The 27,152-nt window shown below is 44.0% G+C and overlaps 1 protein-coding gene across 3 annotated transcripts in view; it reads right to left on the bottom strand.

Moving 5' to 3' along the window:
• LOC118401141 (tripartite motif-containing protein 44-like) overlaps window positions 1-27,152 on the bottom strand; it is a 78,513-nt gene that overhangs the window by 12,593 nt on the left and 38,768 nt on the right. For 2 of the 3 annotated variants that reach the window (XM_035798416.2, XM_035798414.2), the window contains exons 4-5: window positions 20,959-21,243; window positions 16,775-16,800 (exon numbers count right to left, since the gene is read on the bottom strand). In XM_035798416.2, the coding sequence (XP_035654309.1) occupies window positions 16,775-16,800; window positions 20,959-21,243 (311 nt within the window). The remainder of the gene's footprint in view (window positions 1-16,774; window positions 16,801-20,958; window positions 21,244-27,152) is intronic. The other variant, XM_035798417.2, reaches the window with a different exon arrangement.

The raw sequence follows: 27,152 nt of genomic DNA, 5'->3' as shown, positions 1-27,152 counted from the left end.
CCTGGAATAGGTATTTGTATCATTCTGCGGTATATACTGACATTTCTACAGAGGAGAGCAGAGTTTGGAGGAACCATTGCCATTTCTCTCCAGCTTCTTGAAACAAGGTTTATTTTCCTCTCAGTTTAAAAAGCCTCTTTCTTCACCACTGCTCTAAATATACCTTAAACTTCCCTTCAAAAAGCTGGAGCGTCAAGGACAGCAAAGAGAAAAACTATTTAGAGCCAGATAAACTTTTATCTATCCTTCTATTGAACAACACCTCAAGTGTGCTGAGAAACCATATCAATAGCTAACAGGGGATAAATAACAGTGAAACCCTGCCCTATCCCTACACTCTTCCTCCCCACCACCCCCCCTCCTCCCGGAGCCATCAATCCTGCTCTACTAGAAGTGGACTCTGCTAGAGATGGACTCCCCCTGGTTTTATTTGCATATCTGTCCCATGTGATGTATGGGAGTCGTTCCAGGCTGGGCCATTATGAAGAGTGACTGGTCACGGTGCCCACGCTCCCACGAACACACTTGGCAGACTGGCACTGCTGCGTCCTGCCCTCATCTCCCTCCCTAACGGTGGACTACTGTCGCCGCCACCATGGGGGGGGGGGGAAATTGCCCAGGTGCCGAGGCAAGCTCTCCGGGGAATGCTTTGGAATGCTGTGTCTGTGTGTGCTGTGTGTGCTGTGTGTGCTGTGTGTGCTGTGTCTCTGAGCGATGTCAAGGAAAGGACTTTTCCCCATTCTCTCCCTTCATCAGAGATGGAGAGATGGTAGAAGACCATATGGCAGCAGAGGAAGAAAAGGAGAGATTAAAAGAGAGAGAAAGAGAGAGAGTGTGACGGAGAAGAGACAGCAGAGAGAAGAGACAGCAGAGAGAAGAGACAGCAGAGAGAAGAGACAGCAGAGAGAAGAGACAGCAGAGAGAAGAGACAGCAGAGAGAAGAGACAGCAGAGAGAAGAGACAGCAGAGAGAAGAGACAGCAGAGAGAAGAGACAGCAGAGAGAAGAGACAGCAGAGAGAAGAGACAGCAGAGAGAAGAGACAGCAGAGAGAAGAGACAGCAGAGAGAAGAGACAGCAGAGAGAAGAGACAGCAGAGAGAAGAGACAGCAGAGAGAAGAGACAGCAGAGAGAAGAGACAGCAGAGAGAAGAGACAGCACGGCTAAGTCTTCTGTTATGTGAACGCTCCCCATCCAAGTTCTGTCATCCCCACGTACATAGCCTTAGTCTGAAGGACACAAAGGAAGACTATAGCATCCTCTCTGCCTGCTGCCTGCCTGTATACTGCTGTCACAACCCTTTTCTCCTGATAAATGTTCCCTGTCCCTCAGTTCCACATGTCCTCTCAAAAAAACAAACACAGAATTAGAACCTTCGCCCAGAATACTTACCACTGGGGATATCACATGTTTAATGTTTGAGCATACAATCCTGTGCTAATGATGAATAGAATAGAAAGAAGTGAATACAATAGAATAGAGCTGTGTTGACGGGTCCCTGTGGTTGTGTGTTCCTGCAGTAGCAGCAGTAGACTGGACAGGAGGTCAGAGACCTGGCAATGTGGTGCCAGGACAACAACCTCTCACTCAATGTGAGCAAGACAAAGGAGCTGATCGTGGACTAGAGGAAAAGGAAGGCCGAACAGGCCTCCATTAACATCGACAGGGCCGTATGTGGAGCTGGGCAAGAGTTTCAAATTCCTTGGTGTCCAAACTATCATGGTCCAAACACACCAAGACAGTCGTGAAGAGGGCACAACAAAACCTATTCCCCCTCAGGAGACTGAAAAGTTTTGGCATAGGTTCCCAGATCCTCAAAAGGTTCTACAGCTGCACCATCGAGTGCATCCTGACCGGTTGCATCACCGCCTAGTATGGCAACTGAGCTGAATCTGACCGTAAGGCGCTACAGAGGGTAGTGCGTACGGCCCAGTACATCACTGGGGCCAAGCTTACTGCCATCCAGGACCTCTATAATAGGAGGTGTCAGAGGAAAGCCCCCAAAATTGTCAAAGACTCCAGTCACCCAAGTCATAGACTGTTTCCTCTGCTGCCGCACGGCAAGCGGTACCGGATCACCAAGTCTAGGACCAAAAGGCTCCTTAACAGCTTCTACCCCAAAGCCATAAGACTGCTGAACCATTAATCAAATGGCCATCGGACTATTTACATTGGCACCCCCGTACATTGTTTTGTACACTGCTGCTACTCACGGTTTATTATCTATGCATAGTCACTTCACCCCTACCTACCTCGACTAACCTGTACCCCCGTACATTGACTCGTTACTGGTACCCCCTGTATATAGCCTCGTTATTGTTATTTTACTGTGTTACTTTTACCTTTTGTTAATTTGGTTAACTCTTGAACTGCACTGTTGGTTAAGGGCTTGTCAGTAAGCATTTCAAGGTAAGGTCTACACTTATCGGCGCGTGTGACATATAAAGTTTGATTTGATTTGACACTGAGCTGGGACAGGAGCGGAAAGAGAAACAGGCAGACACTTTCACTGGGCCCTGACAGCTCCACAGTGCTAGTTGGATGACTAATACATTTTTATGGGTGCTAATGCGTCTTGTAAAACATCTGTCATAAAAGCCTGCCAGCCCCTGGAACTAATATTCCCCCCATTATATTTTATCATAGCACAAGACAGAAGGCAATTTCAGTGTTTTGGGAAATCCAGTGGCCTGTCCACCCATGCCTATAAGTTAAAACACAACCCCCCCTCCCCAGACAAACACCTTCAGCGGAGGCTAGGAGGGAAACAACACTACACTGTCATTTAAATCAGGACCAAGCCCGCAGCAACCACCAAACCTTTACATATATATTTTTCCTATACGAAGATATTTCTCACCTACCACCAGAAAGATGGAGAAAAAACAACTCTAAAATGTCATTCAAACAAAGAAAAACTGATCTGTAATCTCCCTCAACACCCCTCGCACCATCCAATGCAAAAGAGAGAAAAAACTAAGTCCAATAGTAAAAGAGAAAGAAGCTTTTCTTGATGTGTGACCAGTGAGAGGTGGTGTGCTATGTGGTGTGCATACTAACACTCCTCTATAGTAGGGTAATTAAGAACCGTCTCCCTTCACACTCCTCCACTCCTCCCGTTCTCTACATTCCACTCAAGGTTGCCTTCTCCCACCGCTGCCGAATACTGATACTGATGTGCTAGGCAACATAACGCCACAGCAACACATAAATTGCAACAGTGACAGCGCCTGTCGGGAGGCTGCTGAATTAAACATGACCATGACAACCTTCGTAGTCTCCCTCTCTCTCTTTGCGCTCTCTCCAGCAGAGGAATGGAGGCAGTAAAAGAGGAAAGGATGAGAGAAGAGACAGGCATCTTCGGCCCTTCCACTCTGCTGAGCCTGGGGTCCGTGAGCCGTGTGTTGTGATGTCACACGATTCAGCGGGCCCCTGTCTGCATGTAACAGTGTTAACAGTATATTGGTGGTGTAGTGGGCCGGGAGGGAGCAGGGCTAGGAGATGAGGCGGTGTGATATGGTTCTGCTGCTGCCGTGTTGACAGGTCATAGCGAGGGGCAGGATTCATCAGCCTTTGTTCAGCTCACCACTATCACCCCGCCAACATCTCCACTGAGCTGACACCAGACCTGGAACCCTACCCCGGGGTGTCAGACTGTGTGTATGTTTGTGTGTGAGAGAGAGGTGAGAGGGGCACAGTGAGCATCGTCTTCATGTGGCTGAAGGAAGGAATATTTTACATCAGGCTCAAGAAGTATGTGTGCGTGTTGTGTTTAGTACTTGGGAATGCAATAAATAATGTTTGTGTGTTCTGTAACTTCTAGAGTGGTGTGTGTGATTACCCTTAACAGAGATACGGGGTGACAGTCTGCTTTGGGAAAACCACTGGCACTCAAAGAGAGAGAGATTGCAACTTTGTTGTCTGTATCGGTTTCTGTATGTGACAGAGGAGGAGGGAGTGTTATACTTATTTTACTAAGTCACATCACCCAGTTATTCCAACTCAACTCAACCCTCTGTCCCAGTAAACACTGAAGCAGGCATTCACTGTCTTTTACCCAAGATTCTACCAGCCTGGAGACTGAGACTGCTAGATTGACTGGCATCTCCTAGTTGGAATGGTTGCCATACGTGGCCAGTGTTCAGTTCGCCATCATAGCCCATTACAAACCATTAAATGTTCTCCATCGTTCCTGCGTCAGCTCCTTACCGATGGCGATGCTGAACACTGAACACTGTCTCGTCAAGCTGTACCAGAACGATTCCCTACAGACGATGACTAGTGTTTGATGGACACACAGAATCACAACACATCTGTGTTCTACTATACACTGCTGCTATCTTCTCCAGCAGTCTACCTCTCTCATATAGGCTCTCTCTCTCTGACACGCACTCTCCATTTTCAGTCTTAAGCTCACTTCATTTCTTACTCCCTCGCTCTCCCTCCTCAACAGCCCAGTCTTTCAAGTTAGTGCTGACAACGAGTGGCATGATTACTTTCCAGGAAAGGAGAGCAGAGTAAAAGAGGAGAGCAGATCCTTTTAATGAGCAGGTGCAGAGAGAGAAAGAGACAAAGAACAAACAAATGAGAAAGGATGAGTGTTTCACAAAAACAAACCATCAACGTTGTGATTAACCAGCAACCAAACAAAATAAATATTCAGATATAATGTGTTACAGCCACAATTTGGAGTCTGTTTCAGCCCAAAAGCAGCCCCACTACTTGGTTTGGAACAGAACAAGCTAAACATACAACCACTCAATTGAATTGACAGAGCTACGGATGCAAGGACTGACAGTCCATGCAGTCAAAACAGAAACAATCCGTTAATACATTTTGAGTTTGATAGGGTCAAACAGTTGTACTGAGCCCATGAGGTATTCATAAACAGTACATGGACTTGGTAGGAAGTGTAATACTTGGTAACATATTGGATACCACAAGCTTATCAGCAAGGGTATCACTGGAAGCAGATATAACTCAATGTGCAACACAGGAGAAGATAGCAAACTGTTTATACCACCGTACATGGTGAAGTTGGCTGTCAGACTGTTATTGTTGTTGTCTTGTGCACTGGAGCCCTATGAGATATGATTCACCAGGCTTGCTCCCATTTTTCATGCCCTGTCCTTCTATATTACCTCGTGCCCAGAAAGCTTACCCCCCCATTTTACCATCTCCCCTCTTTCCCTTCTCTATTCTGAGTTAAACATGATCTCTCCTTTCTTGAATACTTAAAGCGGTAACTGGGGGTATATATATTAACATTTTAAGCTATCCTCTTGATTCCCTTGTTAAATAGTTAAAGTGCATCCTCTTCTGGCTCCTTTTCAATGTCAGAAGAAAACTTCAACGGCTTTCAAAAGAATTAGATATAAATAGATATACTTAACTGACGAACCGACAAACACGCACTAACACACACAGAACTACTGTAGACAATCCATCATTTATAGCCACTATAGGCTTGAAACATTAAAGGGATACTTCGGGATTTTGGCAATGATGCCCTTTAGCCCCGAGTCAAATGAACTGAAATTTTTATGTCTCTGTGTGCAGTTTTAAAGGAATTTGCTAACTAGCTTTAGCACAATTGCTGACTAGCGTTATCGCAATGACTGGAAGTCTATGGGAACTTCTAGCATTCTAGCTGTTCCTGTAGACTTCCAGTCATTGTGCTAATGCTAGTTAGCATTTGTTCGCAGAACTACCCCTAACTTCCTTCACACTTGACGCAGAGATAAAAATGATATCCACGAGTTCATCTGACTCTGGGGAAGTAGATACATCCCGAAGTATCCCTTTTATGTTTCAAGCCTATAGTGCCTATAAATAATGAATTGTCTGCAGTATTTGTGTGTGTGTCGGTTCGTCAGTTAAGTATATCTAAACAGTGTGTTTGCCTACTCATTCATTTGAAAGCAGTTATCCTCAGAGTTTTCTGCTGCTATTTAAAAGGAGCCAGAAGAGAATGCACTTTAACAATTTTACTGCCAGAATCCCTTAATAATACATTGCCCAAAGTATCCATTAAAACTAACCATATTTCATTGAATTTTATTGAGCAAGGATAATCCACTCAGTAACACTTGCCACTGTTTTCTTAGGACTTCTGGGATCAAAGTCCAGGCAGATAACTAGTCGGAGATTGGCACTTTACACCTCCCTTCTTCTTACTGGGGATGATAGAACAACACACATGACCAGAGTCTAGTATTTACTCCAACCCCTAGGATTCAAAACTTAACTCCACAGGCTATATCTAGCTAAGGTTGTTTAAAGTTTACCTCTCTACAACTCAACAAAATCTGAGCTCCTCCACATCCATTATAAAGCCAGTCACATTCAGTCACATCTTTTATGAAAATATATTATTGTCAACTGCACCATTTTCTTGATGTGCGAGAATACAATCTTATGATTCACATTCTGACATTTCAGAAACTCTATTAATCTAAAAAGCTTTACATTTTCCAATCCACTTTAAGCAGCACTACCCTTTCCATTTAGGTCCACATCTCTTCAGAATGGCTGAACAGGGGAACAAAATACAAAACCATAATGTACGAGTTGCTATGGCAACTCCCAAGGTAAAATCGTGGTTGTGATCGGAAGCTTTGTTGTGGTAAATTGACCTTTTTTGCATTCCAGTTAACCCGGAGATACATTTTTTTTTTAAAGATCACGCAAGACACCCGAGCACACAGGTTTAAGATTAGAGCTGCTGTGGCTGTCTGTCATTCGATAGTGGATCTCAAAGTGAGTACCAGCGACATGAACCTAAAGAATTCTGTGGGTTGTGTGTAGTACATGTGACTCTTTCGATTAATAATGCATATTTAGTTGTGGTGTGACATTCAGTGAGTGGTGTGTGTGAGTGTGTATATATGTGCTTGCACAGAGAACAGTGTTATGTCGGTGTGTGTGTTAGTGCACACATGCCAGTGCATGTTTAGCAGGATAGTGTAGAGGGTGAAGTGTGGGATGCGAGATCCACAGTCCCATTGGAATGTGAAAGGAAAGGAGTGTGATCCTCCATCATCATCCACAGCAGCCAGCTGGGCCTTGTTACTCACGCACGCAAGGACGCCACACACACACGCACGCACCAGCAGTCACTTAAACCATGTTGGCTGGTGTTTCCAACTACAGCCACTTCAATTATTAAGTGAGGGCATGTTGATTATACCACGGCATACAGTTACACACAGTAAGACACACACACGTTCACGCACACACACACACACACACACACACACACAATGTGATGGGATAATGGAGAGGGGGAGGAAGCTGCAGTGCCTTTGTTCTCTCTGGGGATTGTAAATATATAATTTAGCCGGAAACCCAGCTCTGTGTTTCCATCTCAGGGGTCTTTCCCCAGCCCTCTACCACTTAACTCCACTCTTTCCTCCCTTCCACCCATCTGGTTGACCCTCTGAAGGGCAAAGGGCTCAACATAGTTTCTAAAGCTGAGCCAAATCATCTCAACACCACACCCTTCCCTCTCCTAACCCTGGATGTGTTGACTGAACATCAGGAGGGCAACGCCAGAGAGCTACCACTTCCTCTTCCTGTACAGCCTTGCCAGCACAACCAAAACACTACTAACGAACCATCCATTCAAGGAGAGAAAGATCACAACAGCAACCGATTTCACAGTTCAGGTTGTGTGTGTTACATAAATGTATTGGTGTTAGTAGAGTATGTGAGAGCGAGCGAGTGAGAACGAGAGAGCGAGCGAGAGAGAACGAGAGAGCGAGCGAGAACAAGAGAGCGGGTGGGGGGGGTGAGGGAGATAGCCGGGGGAGAGAGTGAGAGAGAGAGCGCAAGAGATGGAGAAAAGGAGCAAGAGAGAGAAGAGTATGTGTGATTACATTAAGGCTCTGGTGAGAGCACTAGCCCTTAGCCCTGCAATCGCTACTCTCTGAGGTAACGCTACTTCTGCTCAGGTCTTATTCATGATAAAACAGAGGAAATGGGTGTGTATGCACGCGCACAGGTCCCACGCATGAAAATGCGGGCATGGAAGTCAGGGTGCATTGCATGGCTCCAGAGAAAGACCATAGCGATGTAACAGAGTGGAGGAATAAGTGGAGGGACCTATCATCCTTATAAGTGCCAGACTCCCTAGTGTGCCTTATCATATTAGTGTGATTACACTGCATGATTTATATGCTTGCCAAGCCTCCCCTGCTAAGCAGACTATCTGCACATCACAGTCCCGTAACTCTTTCTGACACACATATCTTCGTCACAACTGGGGTTGTAAAGTGATGGTACATTACTGGAAACTTTTGAAGTTTGCCAGTAAGCTACCCGAATTGTGGTATCTTTCAAGGATTTCATGTAATCTATCACAAGACATGTACAGTGGGGCAAAAAAGTATTTAGTCAGCCACCAATTGTGCAAGTTCTCCCATTTAAAAAGATGAGGCCTGTAATGGCCAACTTTAGAAGATGAGAGAGGCCTGTAATTTTCATCATAGGTACACTTCAACTATGACAGACAAAATGAGAAAAAAAATCCAGTAAATCACATTGTAGGATTTTTAATGAATTTATTTGCAAATTATGGTGGAAAATAAGTATTTGGTCAATAACAAAAATGTATCTCAATACTTTGTTATATACCCTTTGTTGGCAATGACAGAGGTCAAACGTTTTCTGTAAGTCTTCACAAGGTTTTCACATACTGTTGCTGGTATTTTGGCCCATTCCTCCATGCAGATCTCCTCTACAGCAGTGATGTTTTGGGGCTGTTGCTGGGCAACACAGACTTTCAACGCCCTCCAAAGATTTTCTATGGGGTTGAGATCTGGAGACTGGCTAGGCCACTCCAGGACCTTGAAATGCTTCTTACGAAGCCACTCCTTCCTTGCCCGGGCGGTGTGTTTGGGATCATTGTCATGCTGAAAGACACAGCCAAGTTTCATCTTCAATGCCCTTGCTGATGAAAGGAGGTTTTCACTCAAAGTCTCACGATACATGGCCCCATTCATTCTTTCCTTTACACGGATCAGTCGTCCTGGTCCCTTTGCAGAAAAACAGCCCCAAAGCATGATGTTTCCACCCCCATGCTTCACAGTAGGTATGATGTTCTTTGGATGCAACTCAGCATTCTTTGTCCTCCAAACACGACGAGTTTTTACCAAAAAGTTATATTTTGGTTTCATCTGACCATATGACATTCTCCCAATCTTCTTCTGGATCATCCAAATGCTCTCTAGCAAACTTCAGACGGGCCTGGACATGTACTGGCTTAAGCAGGGGGACACGTCTGGCACTGCAGGATTTGAGTCCCTGGCGGCGTAGTGTGTTACTGATGGTAGGCTTTGTTACTTTAGTCCCAGCTCTCTGCAGGTCATTCACTAGGTCCCCCCATGTGGTTCTGGGATTTTTGCTCACCGTTCTTGCCATCATTTTGACCCCACGGGGTGAGATCTTGCGTGGAGCCCCAGATCGAGGGAGATTATCAGTGGTCTTGTAGGTCTTCCATTTCCTAATAATTGCTCCCACAGTTGATTTCTTCAAACCAAGCTGCTTACCTATTGCAGATTCAGTCTTCCCAGCCTGGTGCAGGTCTACAATTTTGTTTCTGGTGTCCTTTGACAGCTCTTTGATCTTGGCCATTGTGGAGTTTGGAGTTTGACTGTTTGAGGATGTGGACAGGTGTCTTTTATACTGATAACAAGTTTAAACAGGTGCCATTAATACAGGTAACAAGTCGAGAACAGAGGAGCCTCTTAAAGAAGAAGTTACAGGTCTGTCAGAGCCAGAAATCTTGCTTGATTGTACGTGACCAAATACTTATTTTCCACCATAATTTGCAAATAAATTCATTAAAAATCCTATAATGTGATTTTCTGGATTTTTTTTTCTTATTTTGTATGTCATAGTTGAAGTGTACCTATGATGAAAATTACAGGCCTCTCATCTTTTTAAGTGGGAGAACTTTCACAATTGGTGGCTGACTAAATACTTTTTTGCCCCACTGTATGTGGCCCTTGTTCACTTCAGATTATCACAGGTGTCTGTAATTTTCTCTGGCCATCTATGTGGCCTCATCACAAAAACAGATAATTATTAAATAGGATGATTTTAAAATACAAAAACTAGAATAACAAAGTTGTAAAACATTATCCTCAATATAAACCATCAACTTAGTTAATACCATTGTGTTAAATATGGGGTTTCGGCATGAAATATCCTTTTAATTTACATCACTTATCTGACTGTCAGTGTGTGTTTGTTGCTAATGTTTTGGTGTCAAACCGGTGGTACTTGTGAAGAAAGTCTGTAGTTGGACGAGTTGCAGAGGTAATTGATTGTCTCTTAAACCATATGGCCTACATACTGGAAACTAACAGACAATATGGACAGATAAAAAAGGAATATAATACAGTAACAGTCAAAAGGTTGGACACACCTACACATTGAAGTTTTTTTTATTTGTACTATTTTCTACATTGTAGAATAATAGTGAAGACATCTAAAGCTATGAAATAACACACATGGAATCATGTAGTAACCAAAAAAAGTGTTAAATCTAAATATGTATTATATTTCTTAAAAGTAGCCACCCTTTGCCTTGATGACAGCTTTGCACACTTTTGGCATTCTCCGAACCAGCTTCATGAGGTAGTCACCTGGAATGCATTTAAATTAACAGGTGTGTCTTGTTAAAAGTTAATTTGTTGAATTTCTTTCCTTCTTAAATGTGTTTGAGCCAATCAGTTGTGTTGTCACAAGGTAGCGGTGGTAAACAGAAGATAGCCCTATAACCAAAGTTACTTCTGTTGCAGGGGATAAGTTAATTGGAGTTACCAACCTCAGAAATTGCAGCCCAAATAAATGCTTCACAGAGATCAAGTAAAAGACACATCTCAACATCAACTGTTCAGAAGAGACTGCATGAATCAGGCCTTCATGGTCGAATTGCTGCAAAGAAACCCCTACTAGAGGACACCAATAAGAAGAAGAGACTTGCTTGGGCCAAGAAACATGAATAATGGACGTTAGACCAGTGAAAATCTGTCCTTTGGTCTGATGAGTCTTTATGAGATGTAGAGTAGGTGAACGGATGATCTCCGCATGTGATGTTCCCACCGTGAAGCATGGATGAGAAGGTGTGATGGTGCTTTGCTGATGACACGGTGAGTTATTTAGAATTCAAGGCACACTTAACCAGCATGGCTACCACACCATTCTGCAGCGATAAGCCATCCCATCTCATTTGCGCTTAGTGGGACTATCATTTGTTTTAACAGGACAATTACCCAACACACCTCCAAACTGTGTAAGGGCTATTTGAGCACGGAGAGTGATGGAGTGCTGCATCAGCTGACCTCGCCTCCACAACCACTCGACCTCAACACAATTGAGATGGTTTGGGTTGAGTTGGACCACAGAGTGAAGGAAAAGCATCCAACAAGTGTTACACATATATGAGAACTCCTTCAAGACTGTTGGAAAATAATTCCAGGTGAAGCTGGTTGAGAGAATGCCAAGAGTGTGCAAAGCTGTCGTAAAGGCAAAGGATGGCTACTTTCAAGAATCAAAAATATATTTGGATTTGTTTAATACTTTTTTGGTTACTACATAATAATAATATATGCCATTTAGCAGACGCTTTTATCCAAAGCGACTTACAGTCATGTGTGCATACATTCTACGTATGGGTGGTCCCGGGGATCGAACCCACTACCCTGACGTTACAAGCGCCATGCTCTACCAACTGAGCTACAGGACCACTACATGATTCCATATGTGTTATTTCATAATTTCTACAATGTAGAAAATAGCAAAAATAAAGAAGAACCCTTGAATGAGTACGTGTGTCTAAACTTTTGACTGGTACTGTATATGAACACATTTTTTAAAAAGTTATTCAAGTATAAATTACCAAAGTTATGATTTGGTATTTTTGGGGTATTTTATTAGGATCCCCATTAGCTGTTGCAAAAGCAGCAGCTACTCTTCCTGGGGTCCACACAAAACATGAAATAGTACAGAACATTAATAGACAAGAACAGCTCAAAAACAGAACTACATACATTTGGTAGACTGCCATAGATTCTGTTAATTACCAAAATTATTGAAGATTCCGGTGGCATAGGCCTTAGTGAATGTCCAGCCTCTCTTTTTATCAGAAAACTAACAGAAACCCTGCTCTCCTAATCTTCGTCCCTTAAGGACCACCTGTCTAGCATAACTTGCAACTCACCCAGGGTGAAAAACAATCTAAAAATGCAAGCAATGATCAACTCCATCGATTGGGATGTTTCATTTCCTTTCTTTAGTACAACTCACCCTTCTCATTTCCAAAGTTGCACAATGTCTCTGTCTCTCTCTCCCTCCCTCCCTCTCATGCACTCCCCCTCCATCTCACCTATTTTGCTGTCCCTCTCCCCCTTTCTCTCTTTTCTCTCAAATCCTCCTATATTCTCCAGGGAGACACATTGGCTCTGTGAAATGAACCGTTTATGGCCCATCCCCTGCTGTCCCAGGATGGTTTGAGGAGGTGTGTGTGGAGACGCTAAGCACCTCTCCTGTTCCTCCATCGATCAGAACAAACTAACACACACCCATGCGCACACACAAACTATTGATCAGTGGGCCTACCATCTCCCAAACCAACACCACTCTCTGATCAGGGAAGAGTTATTTCAAGGGGGCTCAGGGAGGATGATGAGAAACCATTAACCAAATCAATGTGTGTCCGTGGTGTATTATGTGAGAGATGTGCAAGGGGGGCAATGGCACCTCTTGGTGGGATATAAATGTATTCAATTAAAGAGAATCTCATAATACATCATTAGCACACAAACAGGCAAACCATGACCAAGTTCATAAAGATGCTTCAATTGTGCGATTAGAGCCAGATGACAAGTATGGTCATGACCTGTGTCTATGTAGAACTAACACTGGGGAGAGGGGACTAGGGAGAGTGGCTCATCACTAACACAGAGGAGAGGGGACTAGGGAGAGTGGCTCATCACTAACACAGAGGAGAGGGGACTAGGGAGTGAGGCTCATCACTAACACCTCACTAACACAGGGGAGAGGAAGCTAGGGAGAGAAGAGTACAGTCGTGGCCAAAGGTTTTTAGAATTTTCACAAAAAGTCTGCTGCCTCAGTGTCTAGATATTTTTGTCAGATGTTACTATGAAACAATGAAGTATAATCACAAGCATTTCATAAGTGTCAAAGGCTTTTACTGACAATTACATGAAGTTGATGCAAAGAGTGAATATTTGCAGTGTTGACCCTTCTTTTTCAAGTCCTCTGAAATCCGCCCTGGCATGCTGTCAATTAACTTCTGGGCCACATCCTGACTGATGGCAGCCCATTCTTGCATAATCAATGCATGGAGTTTGTCAGAATTTGTGGGGTGTTTATTTGTCCATCCGCCTCTTGAGGATTGACCACAAGTTCTCAATGGGAATAAGGTCTGGGGAGTTTCCTGGTCATGCACCCAAAATATCGATGTTTGGTTCCCATAGCCACATCGTTATCACTTTTGCTTTATGGCAAGGTGCTCCATCATGCTAGAAAAGGCATTGTTCGTCACCAAACTGTTCCTGGATGGTTGGGAGAAGTCGCTCTCTGAGGATGTGTTGGTACCATTCTTTATTCATGGCTGTGTTCTTAGGCAAAATTGTGAGGGAGCCCACTCCCTTGGCTCAGAAGCAACCCCACACATGAATGGTCTCGGGATGCTTTACTGTTGGCATGACACAGGACTGATGGCAGCACTCACCTTGTTTTCTCTGGACAAGCTTTTTTCCGGATGCCCCAAAACAATCGGAAAGGGGAATCATCAGAGAAAATGACTTTACCCCAGTCCTCAGCAGTCCAATCCCTGTACCTTTTGCAGAATATCCGTCTGTCCCTGATGTTTTTTCTGGAGAGAAGGGGCTTCTTTGCTGCACTTCTTGACACCAGGCCATCCTCCAAAAGTCTTCGCCTCCCTGTGCATGCAGATGCACTCACACCTGCCTGCTGCCATTCCTGAGCAAGCTCTGTACTGGTGGTGCCCCAATCCCGCAGCTGAATCAACTTTAGGAGACGGTCTGTTGGACTTTCTTGGGCGCCCTGAAGCCTTCTTCACAACAATTGTAAGCTTGTAAGCTATAACCCTACAGAAATGAAAAAGACATGTATTCCCTCCACTTTCCCAGTCACTTTCCTCCCTCTCTCCTTCCTTTAGTTCCTGTTCTTCTTGCATTAGGACTTCATTATGTTTTATACGTGTTGGTATCTGATGCCTTCATCCAGGCAGGGAGCTGGGCTAAATTCTGCATCCACAGCATTTTATGAAGATGGAAAAGAGTAGTGTATGTGCATACATGTATGAGTGTGTGCATACATTTGTGTACAGTATCGTTCAAAGTATTAGAACACCTACTCATTCAAGGGGTTTTCTTTATTTGTACTATTTTCTACATTGTAGCATAATAGTGAAGACATCAATAACCTCGAAATAGCACACTTTAAACAAATCCAAATATATTTATATTTGTTGGCATGATGACAGCTTTCCTTCATTCACTCTGAGGTCTTGAAGAGTTCATCCCAAACTATCTACATTTTGTTGAGATCGGGGGATTGTGGAGGCCAGGTCATCTGATGCAGCACTCCATCACTCTCCTTCTTGGTAAATAGCCCTTACACATCCTGGAGGTGTGTGGTGCCATTGTCCTGTAGAAAAACAGTCTCACTAAGCGCAAACCAGATGGGATGGCGTATCGCTGCAGAATCCTGTGGTTTAACACTTTTTTGGTTACTACATGATTCCATATGTGTCATTCCATAATTTTGATATCTTCAGTATTCTTCTACAATGTAGAAAATAGTAAAAAAAAAAAAAAAAAAACAACCTGTGAATGAGTAGGTGTTCTAAAACCTTTGACTGGTAGAGAGTGTGTGTGTGTTAGATATCTATCTATCTATGTGGGTTAACCTTAACCAAGGGCATTGTAGAAGCGTTATCCAACCGTGGGGTCCCAATTCTCAGCCATCTGGTCTGGATAGAGAGTAGTGGATTGTGCTTGGGTCTCAGCATTACCATTGGCAGGCCCATCATTTACAGCTCCTGAGCTGGCAGTTACACTGGGCCTCTCCATGGCTGGGTCAGGGCCATTAAAAACAAAACACTAGAATCTGCAAATATTGTACATTTCTCCAAAACAAATACTCCAACTCCTCTATGTGCTTGCTCCATATTCTGCAGGTGTGTGACAAAACAAGGCAATGCTGATTGATGTGTTTATTCAGTTTCCCTGCCGTAGCTGCTATTTGGTTATTTGTGTTATCACTTATCTGTTCTGAAAATCCAACAACATTCCAAAGATAAAACACAGAGCTGTCTGTCTTTCTCTAAAGCTTTTAGTTCAAAGCTTGTTGATGGTGTCTGTCTTAAAAGACACTGTCTTCTTTAACCTTTATTCAACCACAAAGTCCCTTTCAGATAAAGCGTTTATTTCCCACCGGATATACTGAGGCTGACATTTCAGAAAGGCAGACAGAGGCACTGCCTGTGTCTCAGACCTTTACTGAGCGAGCCAGTGAGTGTGTGCGTGTGCATGTGTGTGTATGTGTGAGAGAGAGGTGGGGAGGCAGCCTGACATCAAGGCCGGGAGAGACACACACACCAAAGGGATACAGCAGGGGGTGATGGGAAGGCAGCTGCTCCGAGCAAGCAGCTCCTCTGAGATCCATGTCAGTGTCAGGGAATCAATATGTGTGTGACTGGGTAAAGGCTATCTGTTACACCTACACCTTTACAAGAGAGAGACAGGTGGACAGATGGACGACAGGATGAACAGACAGACTTACAGATAGTAGGCAGGCAGGCAGACAGACAAGACACACACACCCCCTACACGACTACCTACCAGACCAGCTTACTACAACACAGACCGTGCTGCCGAAGCACGGTCGATCCACCTGAAGGCTTGAGTTGACCCCAATAATCAGACTACAGCTTGACCACACACTAGTGGACAGTGTGTCTCTCCAGCATCCAGCCCGGCTCGGCCCAGTGTCCATTGAAGCGGACAGGGGCAGGTCATTCTGTGTTGCCGTGTGATTAAAGAGGGCATGTCGTCACCTTTTCAAGCATTTAATTCCAGCGGGGACAGAGATTAGAGCAGCTAATTGCCTGGCTGGGCCACGGACGTGACACACATACAGTACTAAAGGGGAGGAGGAGAAAAGGAAGGGGGGGACACTGTGCAAGGGCTGGAGAGAGAAGTGTGTGTGTGTGTGTGTGTGTGTGTGTGTGTGTGTGTGTGTGTGTGTGTGTGTGTGTGTGTGTGTGTGTGTGTGTGTGTGTGTGTGTGTGTGTGTGTGTGTGTGTGTGTGTGTGTGTGTGTGTGTGTGTGTGTGTTTTTAGCTTTTACTATCCCTGTGGGGACCAGAAGTCCTCACAACGATTGTAAAACAAGGAAAGTGGGGACATTTTGGCTATTGCCTTATTCCTTGTGGGAATTTTGAATGGGAATCAATTGTTTGGTCCCCACAAGGATAGTAAAACAAGGGTGTGTGTGTGTGTGTGTGTGTGTGTGTGTGTGTGTGTGTGTGTGTGTGTGTGTGTGAGAGAGGAGTGCATGTGTGAGTTTACTGTACGTGTGAGTATGGATGTGTGTCGCATACTGATCCTCTCTCCCTGTAAGCCCACTGTAAAACCACCTGAGTGTGGGGATTTAAAAGGGTATTTTTCTCCCAGTTCTGCCAGATGCTATAAAAGAGGTTGTTATGAATCAGTCTTACCTTGGCCTGGCCTCAATGTCGCGCTGCTGAAAAAGACAAGAGAAACAGCAGTTTAAATACAGAAGACTATAACACAGCACTGTGGTTGACACTGACACAATCAAACATCTACACAGATGGCAAGACATCACACAGCTGACATCACATATCAAAAGCTATTCTCAAAGATATCGGTGTGTTACATGAGAGGAGAGTAAATGAGCCCAGTGGTGGATCAGTTCTCTGACAGTAGACACTGTTCACACTTTAATTAGCAGCCACAAGCAGCCACCTCAGTCACCATGCAGCCGCCAGCTATAGAGGAGAACCGCAGAGACTAACAAGACAGTACGATACTGTAGCTTCCCCTGGAGGGCCCTGCCAACTCCATCTCTCGGCTCCTTTTCATTAAAACAAATGAAATCAAATGTTGTTATTTGTCACATGCGTAAAATAAAACAGGTGTAGACCTTACAGTGAAATACGTACTTACAAGACCTTAACCAACAATGTTTTAAGAAAATACCTTAAAAAAAAGAAATAAAAGTAAAAAATTATTAAAGAGCAGCAGTAAAATAACAACAGCGAGGATATATATATATATATTTTTAACCTTTATTTTACTAGGCAAGTCAGTTAAGAACAAATTCTTATTTTCAATGACGGCCTAGGAACAGTGGGTTAACTGCCTGTTCAGGGGCAGAACGACAGATTTGTACCTTGTCACCTCGGGGATTTGAACTTGTAACCTTCCGATTACTAGTCCAATGCTCTAACCACTAGGTAGCAGGGGGTACCGGTAGAGTCAATGTGGGGGGCACCGGTTAGTCGAGGTAACTGAGGTAATATGTAATGTAGGTAGAGTGACTATGCATAGATAATAACAGAAGCTGCTCAGAAGCGTGTTAGAGAGAAGACCCTAATACCAATTTATACACACAAAAGTGTGTGTGTGTGTGTGTGTGTGTGTGTGTGTGTGTGTGTGTGTGTGTGTGTGTGTGTGTGTGTGTGTGTGTGTGTGTGTGTGTGTGTGTGTGTGTGTGTGTGTGTGTGTGTGTGTGTGTGTGTGTGTGTATTTTCTGACTATGTGTGTGGTTGTGTGCATGTGCTATGTGAGACTTTGTGTGTGTGTTCTGTCAGACAGGCTGAGGGATGATTTCCTCCGGGGTGACAGATCAGTGCTCAGTAATCATGGTGGGTGGTGTTTGGAGGGTAAACACAGCGGGCGTACGTCTGTAGAGCTACTTGCCTACCTACCTACCTACCACCCGCCAGCCCGCCCCGCTCTCTATTGATTTAATGACAGATCTGTAGATTACACTGCAAAACAGGAGCCCATTCATTCTGTAATAAATGTACACAGCAACTGCCATAACAGCTGGCCCATTCTTTATCAGCTTTACCTCTATTTAGGCTAATTTCCTAGCAAGCATTAACACAAACACACGCACAAGCATCATTCTCCATTTATGCACTGGACTTCTCAAACTAGTATGTATCTTATAGGATACATTATGGGATTATGTTAATGTTTTTGCCTAAAATTGCAAAACTATCAGATAATTTGGGTAATTAACACGTCATGTATGACAATCTAGGGTAACTTTGGTAATTTACACTTGAATAACTTTTCAAAAACTATTCATGTATAGTATTCATTTTTCTAAATGGTGTCCATATTCCCCATGAGTTTCTGGAGGATAGACCATATGGTTCAATAGAAAATAGCCTAATTTATGAAAAAAAGCATCTAATCAACAATGGCATTATTTTCAATTAACTCTGCAACTCTTCCAACTATTGACTTTTTTCAAAACTGCCACCAGTTTGGCGACAAAACATTTTCAACAAAGACATATTGACATAGTACAATTCATGCTGAAGCCCTCATATTAAACACCAGTGGCATTCACTAAGTTGATGGTATATATTTAGGATAATGGTTTTACAGCTTTGTCATTCTATTTTTTGTTTAAAAACCATTTTATATATTATACATGTGAAAAGGCAAAACAGAGGGCCAGAGAAAATGACAGACACCTGTGATAATCCGAAGTACCCAAAAGGGAAACTAGATGTCTTGTGATAGATTACCTAAAATCCTTAAAATATTTCCAGTAATATTCACTACGTTTGCCTGATCTAAAGCAAGCGGACTCATCTCAATTATGAGAAGTATGCTTTAGAGAGGGGTTTGAGGAAGGATAATGATCGGGATGATATTATTCCATCCTAAATTATTTCCATAGTCTTATTCTTTCAGATGTGGTTTGTGGTTGCTGGTCTGTTGGTATTCATACAGTGCGTTTCTGTTGCTTTTCTCTCTCAGATCTGCAGTTGGCATCTTTTCCATATTGTAAATAGATAGTGGGGCCACTACATCAGAGAATACAGACGGCTAGAACTGAAACGCGCTCGAGAATGTGATTAGATTGTGTGTATAAATTGGTATTAGGGTCTTCTCTCTAACTCGTTCCCTATCTTGTATCTCTTGCACACACACAAATGTTTCTATTTGTACCTCATCATACACACACATATATCCCTAAGGCATCTCAAACACTGTACATGTCTCTCTCTCGCTCCTATAGACATCTCTAAGTCACAGCGGGGCATTACTCAAAGCAGAAATGACTTACAGGAGAGAACAAACAGGGCAACCATCACCATTCAATTAGGCCCTTAATGAACTCGGACCACCACGAGCCGATCATTTCACACAGGAAAGCAATCTGCAGGCTGGCCACAGCCATTACTACATCCCTCCGTCTCTCCCTGACTGCCAGCCACCCTGACTGGCTCATGCCTGAGAGGCTCCACCAGGGAAGACAATAGTCCAGTCTCCAACAGTGAAAGTATAACAGTTGAGTAATGGGCCATGAGGATCTTTTAATTTACCCCTGTAGAAATAAGAGCCTTCTTTTAACTAGTATGAGGGAGGAGGAGATGTGTGCATGTGAGTGAGAATACATGTGTATAAATGTGTACGTATGTAAATGTCAGTGTGTCACTGTATGAGTGTGCGAATAATGGTGTGGGCGTATGAGAAAGTAACCTTGGCAGGGATTGGTATGTAGAAGAGTATTTCCAGCTGGGGGGGTGTGTGTGTGTGTGTGTGTGTGTGTGTGTGTGTGTGTGTGTGTGTGTGTGTGTGTGTGTGTGTGTGTGTGTGTGTGTACCTGACAAGCAGCCAGAGGACATACATAGTTACACTTAAGCCCCCAGCTATGCAGTGCTAAACATGTTTACATCTAAGAACCCACCCTAGTTTTACACAAGCAACTTCCCAAATAAAAAAAACCTGGTCTCAGGGCATTTTGTATTATTCTCTGGGTAAATCCGGGACAATCCATTTAGTATCATATGTTACGTTTCATATAGTTTGTATTAATTTGTGGATAACCATCACCCATTTTATATGATATGTTATGAATTACAATTCGTATTACATGTTACGAATTTGCAAATTATATAATATGTTACGAATGTTGCAAAACGTATGATATGTTGCAAATCTAGCTAGGTGGCGAACTTTAGCTAGCTGGCTAACGTTAGCGAGGTTAGGGTTAGCTAACATGCTAAGTAGTTGCAATGTTGCTAAAAAGTAGTAAGTAGTTGAAAAGTTGCTAATTAGCTAAAATGCAAAAGTTATCAGTGATGAGATTTGAAATCTAAACCTTCAGGTTGCTAAACATTCGCGTTGTATGCCTGCCCATCCACCAAGAACAACCCCCCTACTTCAATTTTTGCATTAAGTAACCATCTGGTCTTATGTAACCATACCAAACATAACATATAATACTAATTTGAGTGACCCGGATTTACATTTACTGTGTTAGCCTGGTCTCATAGACTAAACATGAGTTTAAAAAAGTGGTGTAAACTGATTTTATCCCTTTGTACTCAGCACCGACCTTATAACCTACCTTATAACTGACCTGTATAAATGTTTTATCCTAACCCACCATCATACTAGGATATCTGAAAAGGCATAGCATGTTGAATTACCAATCAACATGCCGTGGCTTTTCAGATATCCTAGTATGATGGTGGGTTAGGATGAAACATTTATATAGGTCAGTTATAAGGTCAGTTATAAGGTCGGGGGTGCGTTACTCACTCAATGATGCACTGATCCAAGATCAGTGTCTACAGTGGTAACATCTACCCTGACAATGGTGGTGTATAAGGGAGGGGTGCCTCACCGCTGGTCTGGGGCATGGTCCTTCCTGGGCTAGGGCGGCTACTCCGGCTCCAGGCTGTGCCTCGGCCTGGTCCAGCTGGCCCAGCTGCTGCGTGATACAGGCCATCTCCTCCTGGAGCCGCTCGGTGTGGACGGTGATCTCAGCAATCTTCTCGGCGGCGGCGGCAGTCAGGAAGGCTTCCTTCAGGTCCACTAGGTGGAGGGTCCTCTTCTCCTCCAGACGAACTAGCCGGTGGAGCTCATCAAACTGACTGTTGACATACGCCTCCAACTGCTCTGTAGACATCTAGAGAGGAGAGCGAGAGAGCAAGAGAGAAAGCGAGAGAGAGATGGAAGAATGTGAAAGAAGGTGAAGAGATGTGAGGAAGAATAGCAGGATGAAAAGGTGCAACAGTCGCATTGACGGTCTACAGACAGTCGGCCTGAGTCAGTGTCTCCCCTATATCAATTTCTCAAAAAAAGAACAAACACATTTTTTTTAAGTAGTTGAAAAGTTGCTAATTAGCTAAAATGCTAAAGTTATCAGTGATGAGATTTGAAATCTAAACCTTCGGGTTGCTAAACATTCGCGTTATATGCCTGCCCATCCACGAAGAACAACCACCCTACTTTAATTTTTGCCTCAAGTAACCACCTGGTCTTATGTAACCATACCAAACATAACATATAATACTAATTTGAGTGACCCGAATTTAACTTTACTGTGTTTGCCTGGTCTCAGACTAAACATGAGTTTAAAAAAGTGGTGTAAACTGATTTTATCCCTTTGTACTCAGCACCGACCTTATAACTGACCTATATAAATGTTTTATCCTAACCCACCATCATACTAGGATATCTGAAAAGGCATAGCATGTTGAATTACCAATCAACATGCTGTGGCTTTTCAGATATCCTAGTAAATATTTTTTTTTTTGTAAATCGGGATTGTAAAAAAAAATCTTTGTAAACTTAAACAACTAAGATCATCTTCTGTGATGTGGTTCACAGCAGCACTAACAGGTGTGTTGACATGACATCTGCGTTGGAGTTTTGAATGACCCTTGCCCCCCTTTGTTTCATTCTGGCTGAAGACCTAGCTAGCCAGTAACTAGCCAACAACAGACACAGATGAAAAGGGAAAACAAGTATCTTTGCCATAGATGAATATGGTAAACATTTAATTATATTTACTGACACCCTACAGTCAAATGTTCCCAACAGAAGAGTAGCTCTCTAGCTATTTAAATCACACCGCTCTGCAACCACTCCTTCTTTGATGTTGGTTACGGTACTTATTTAAATTAGGGAAGAAAATATCATGTTACCGTTGGTATATTAAAATGATGATGTCACCCTAAACCATTAATAATCCTGCCTCCTGAATCCAGGTGTTTGATACGGGGGAGACGAGTAACTTTATGATCAAACTTTATCAATGTAAAAGCAACATTCATTTTTCATAGGAAATTATCTTTAGGAATAGTCAAATGTCTCTGCGGCCAAGGAGAGCCACGACAATTTTAGGTCGGAGACTGCATCATTGACTACGCCCACCACCACACCCACCACCTAAGCCCCATTTTGATCCAGAAAAACACCTGAAGTGGCAAGTTTAAACGTGTATTTGTAGAATATTTTGGGGGTTTCAATTAGGTAAATGCAGATGGGCAGCCTATTTATTGAATGACACAATGTTGCATTACTTGAGATACAGGTTATAATGCTTTTAAAGGGAACATTTTATTTTGGATGGTGTCACCATAATTTAATTTAAATTGATTTTGGTGTAGAATGTCCTTTTAAAAAGTCACCAGAAGTGACCTCAGTTGTTTTACAACTTGGTGTTCACCTGTTGTAAATTCAACTGATTGGACATGATTTGGAAAAGCACACACCTGCTTTTATAAATTTCCCACAGTTGACAGTGAATGTCAGATCAAAAACCAAGCCATGAGATCGAAGGAAGGCACAGATCTGGGGATGGGTACCTAAAAATGTCTGCAGCATTGAAGGTCCCAAAGAACACAGTGGCGTCCATCATTCCTAAATGGAAGAAGTTTGGAACCACCAAGACTCTTCCTAGAGCTAGCCGCCAGCCAAACTGCACAATCGGGGGAGAAAGGCCTTGGTTAAGGAATGGACAGATAACCTGATGGTCACAATGACAGAGCTCCAGAGTTCCTCTGTGGAGATGGGAGAACCTTCCAGAAGGACAACCATCTCTGCAGTACTCCACCAATCAGGCCTTTATGGTAGAGTGGCAAGACGAAATCCACTCCTCAGTAGAAGGCACATCACATCCCACTTGGAGTTTCCCAAAAGGCGCCTAAAGGACTCTCCGACCATGAGAAACAAGATTCTCTGGTCTGATGAAACCAAGATTGAAATATTTGGCCTGAATGCCAAGCGGCACGTCTGGGGGAAGCCTGGCGCTATCCCTACAGTGAAGCACGATGGTGTGAGCAGCATAATGCTGCGGGGCAGGGACTGGGAGACGAGTCAGGATCGAGGGAAAGATGAACAGAGCTAAGTAGAGAGAGATCCTTGATGAAAATCTGCTCCAGATCACTCAGGACCTTAAGCACACAGCCAAGATAACGCAGGAGTGGCTTCGGGACAAGTCTCAATGTACTTGAGTGGCCCAGCCAGAGCCCAGAATTGAACCAGATCGGACATCTCTGGAGAGAACTGAAAATAGCTGTGCAGCGACACTCCCCATCCAACCTGAAAGTATCTGCAGAGAAGAAAGGGGGAAACTCCCCAAATACAGGAGTGCCAAGCTTGTAGCGTCATACCCAATAAGAATGAGATACAATAGCCGGACCCCTTCTACTGCCGGTACGGGGCACCGAACCCGCCGGTCCTTCACGACCGGACTATGACGTGATCTGCTCGAGGGGGTACTCAACTGGCCCCTACATCATGACGTCCCCTGAATGCCCATCTGCTAGCCGCAGCCCGCTAGCTGTCTAGAGAATATTGGACTGTACGCTGTATACACCCATCGGACAATTTCTTGGTCCTCTTTACCTATTTTGCCAATTGGACTTGGACCCCTCTGCTACTCGGAACCATACTAACCCATCACGACTGGTTCTATCGACGTCACCGCACACGGAGGCTAAAACAGACTTTTCCTCCATCGAGACGTCCCTCTAAGGCCTTTCTGCAAGCTTGCTAGCCCCGGCCTACTAGCTGTCTGAATCGTCGTGTCTCCAGCCAGCCCAACCACTCACTGGACCCCTATGATCACCAGGCTACGCATGCCTCTCCCGAATATCAATATGCCTTGTCCATTACAGTCCTGGTTAGTGATTGTCTTATTTCACTGAAGAGCCTCTAGACCTGCTCAATATGCCTTAACCAACTAGTTTCACCTCCCACATATGCGGTGACATCACCTGGTTTAAACGTCTCTAGAGACAATATCTCTCTCATCATTACTCAATGCCTCGGTTTACCTTCAATGTACGCACAGCCTACCATACCTCTGTCTGTACATTATGCCTTGAATCTATTCTATCGCGCCCAGAAACCTGCTGCTTTTACTCTGTTCCGAACGCACTAGGTGACCAGTTCTGATAGCTTTTAGCTGTCCCCTTATCCCACTCCTCCTCTGGTGATGTAGAGGTTAATCCAGGCCCTGCAGTGCCTAGCTCCACTCCTACTCCCCAGGTGCTCTCATTTGTTGACTTCTGTAAGCGTAAAAGTCTTGGTTTCATGCATGTTAACATTAGAAGCCTCCTCCCTGAGTTTGTTTTATTCACTGCTTTAGCACACTCTGCCAACCTGGATGTCCTAGCCATGTCTGTAGGAAGACCACCAAAACCCCTGAAAATGCCATACCTAACTATAACATGTTTTGACAAGATACAACTGCCAAAGGGGGCAATGTTGCAATCTACTGCAGAGATAGTCTGAAGAGTTCCGTCTTACTATCCAGGTCTGTGCCCAAACAATTCGAGCTTCTACTTTAAAAAATTAACCTTTCCAGAAACAAGTCTCTCACCATTGCCACTTGCTATAGACCAACCTCTGCCCCCAGTTGTGCCCTGGACACCATATGTCAATTGATTTCCCCCCATCTATCTTCAGAGCTTGTGATGCTAGGTGACCTAAACTGGGACATGCTGAACACCCGGGCCATTCAATAATCTAAGCTTGATGCCCTCAATCTCACAAAAATTATCAATGAACCCACCAGGTACAACCCCAAATCCGTAAACACGGGCACCCTCATTGATATCATCCTAACCAACTTGCCCTCCAAATACACCTCTGCTGTTTTCAACCAAGATATCAGCAATCACTGCCTCATTGCCTGCATCCGTAATGGGTCTGCGGTCAAACGACCAACCCTCATCACTGTCAAACGCTCCCTAAAACACTTCAGCGAGCATGTCTTTCTAAATCGACCTGGCCCGGGTATCCTGGAAGGATATTGACCTCGTGCCGACAGTAGAGGATGCCTGGTTATTCTTTAAAAGTGCCTTCCTCTCCATCTTAAATAAGTATGCCCCATTAAAAAAAATTATAACCATGAACCAATATAACCCTTGGTTCTCTCCCAACCTGACTGCCCTTGACCAGTACAAAAACATCCTGTGGCATTCTGCATTAGCATCGAATAGCCCCCGTGATATGCAACTTTTTAGGGAAGATAGGAACAAATATACACAGGCAGTTAGGAGGCTATATTCTTCAATCAGAAATTTGCATCCTGTAGCACAAACTCAATAAAGTTCTGGGACACTGTAAAGTCCATGGAGAATAAGAGCACCTCCCCCCAGCTGCCCAATGCACTGAGGCTAGGAAACACTGTCACCCCTTCCCCGATCAACAGCAACTTGCCCAAGCCTTCCCCATTTCTCCTTCACCCAAATCCAGATAGCTGATGTTCTGAAAGAGCTGCAAAATCTGGAACCCTACAAACAGACGGGCAAGACAATCTGAACCATCTCTTTCTAAAATTATCTGCCAAAATTGTTGCAACCCCCCGTCTGAGAAACCCATAGATAGGAAAGCTGCCGCGGTCATCCCCCTCTTCGAAGGGGGAGACACTCTAGACCCAAACTGTTGTAGACCTATATCTATCCTGCCCTGCCTTTTTAAGGTCTTCGAAAGCCAAGTTAACAAACAGATCACCGACCATTTCGAATCCCACCGTACCTTCCTCGCTTTGGAATCTGGTTTCAGAGCTGGTCATGGGTGCACCTCAGCCACGCTCAAGGTCCTAAACGATATCATAAACGCCATTGATAAGAGACATTACTGTGCAGCCGTATCCAACAACCTGGCCAAGGCTTTCGACTCTCTCAATCACCACATTCTTATCGGCAGACTCAACAGCCTTGGTTTCTCAAATGATTGCCTCGCCTGGTGAACCAGCTACTTCTCAGATAAGAGTTCAGTGTGTCAAATCGGAGGACCTGTTGTCCAGACCTCTGGCAGTCTCTATGGGGGTGCCACAGGGTTAAATTCTCAGGCCGATTCTCTTCTCTGTATAAAACAAAAATGATGTCGCTCTTGCTGCTGGTGATTCTCTGATCCACCTCCACGCAGACGACACCATTCTGTATACCTCTGGCCCTCCTTTGGACACTGTGTTAACTAACCTCCAGAAGAGCTTCAATTCCATACAACTATCCTTCCGTGGCATCCAACTGCTCTTAAATGCAAGTAAAACTAAATGCATGCTCTTCAACCAATCGCTGCCCGCACCTGCCCGCCAGTCCAGCATCACTACTCTGGATGGTTCTGACTTAGAATATGTGGACAACTACAAATACCTAGGTGTCTGGTTAGCCTGTAAACTCTCCTTCCAGACTCACATTAAGCATCTCCTTTCCGAAATTAAATCTAGAATCAGCTTCCTATTTCGGAATAAAGCATCCTTCACTCATGCTGCCAAACATACCCTCGTACAACTGACCATCCTACCGATCCTCGGCTTCGGCAATGTCATTTACAAAATAGCTTCCAACACTCTACTCAACAAATTGGATGCAGTCTATCACAGTGCCATACCTTTTATCAACAAAGCCCCAGATACTACCCACCACTGCGACATGTACGCTCTCGTTGGCTGTCCCTCGCTTCATAGTCATCGCCAAACCCACTGGCTCCAGGTAATTTACAAGTCCCTGCTAGATAAAGCCCCGCCTTTTCTCAGCTCACTGGTCACCATAGCGGCACCCACCTGTAGCACGCGTT

This window comes from Oncorhynchus keta, chromosome 22 (assembly GCF_023373465.1).
Source record: "Oncorhynchus keta strain PuntledgeMale-10-30-2019 chromosome 22, Oket_V2, whole genome shotgun sequence".
Classification (NCBI taxonomy): Eukaryota; Metazoa; Chordata; class Actinopteri; order Salmoniformes; family Salmonidae; genus Oncorhynchus; species Oncorhynchus keta.
The sequence above is the reverse complement of the archived record's forward strand: the minus strand, read 5'-3'. Positions and strand labels throughout refer to the sequence as shown.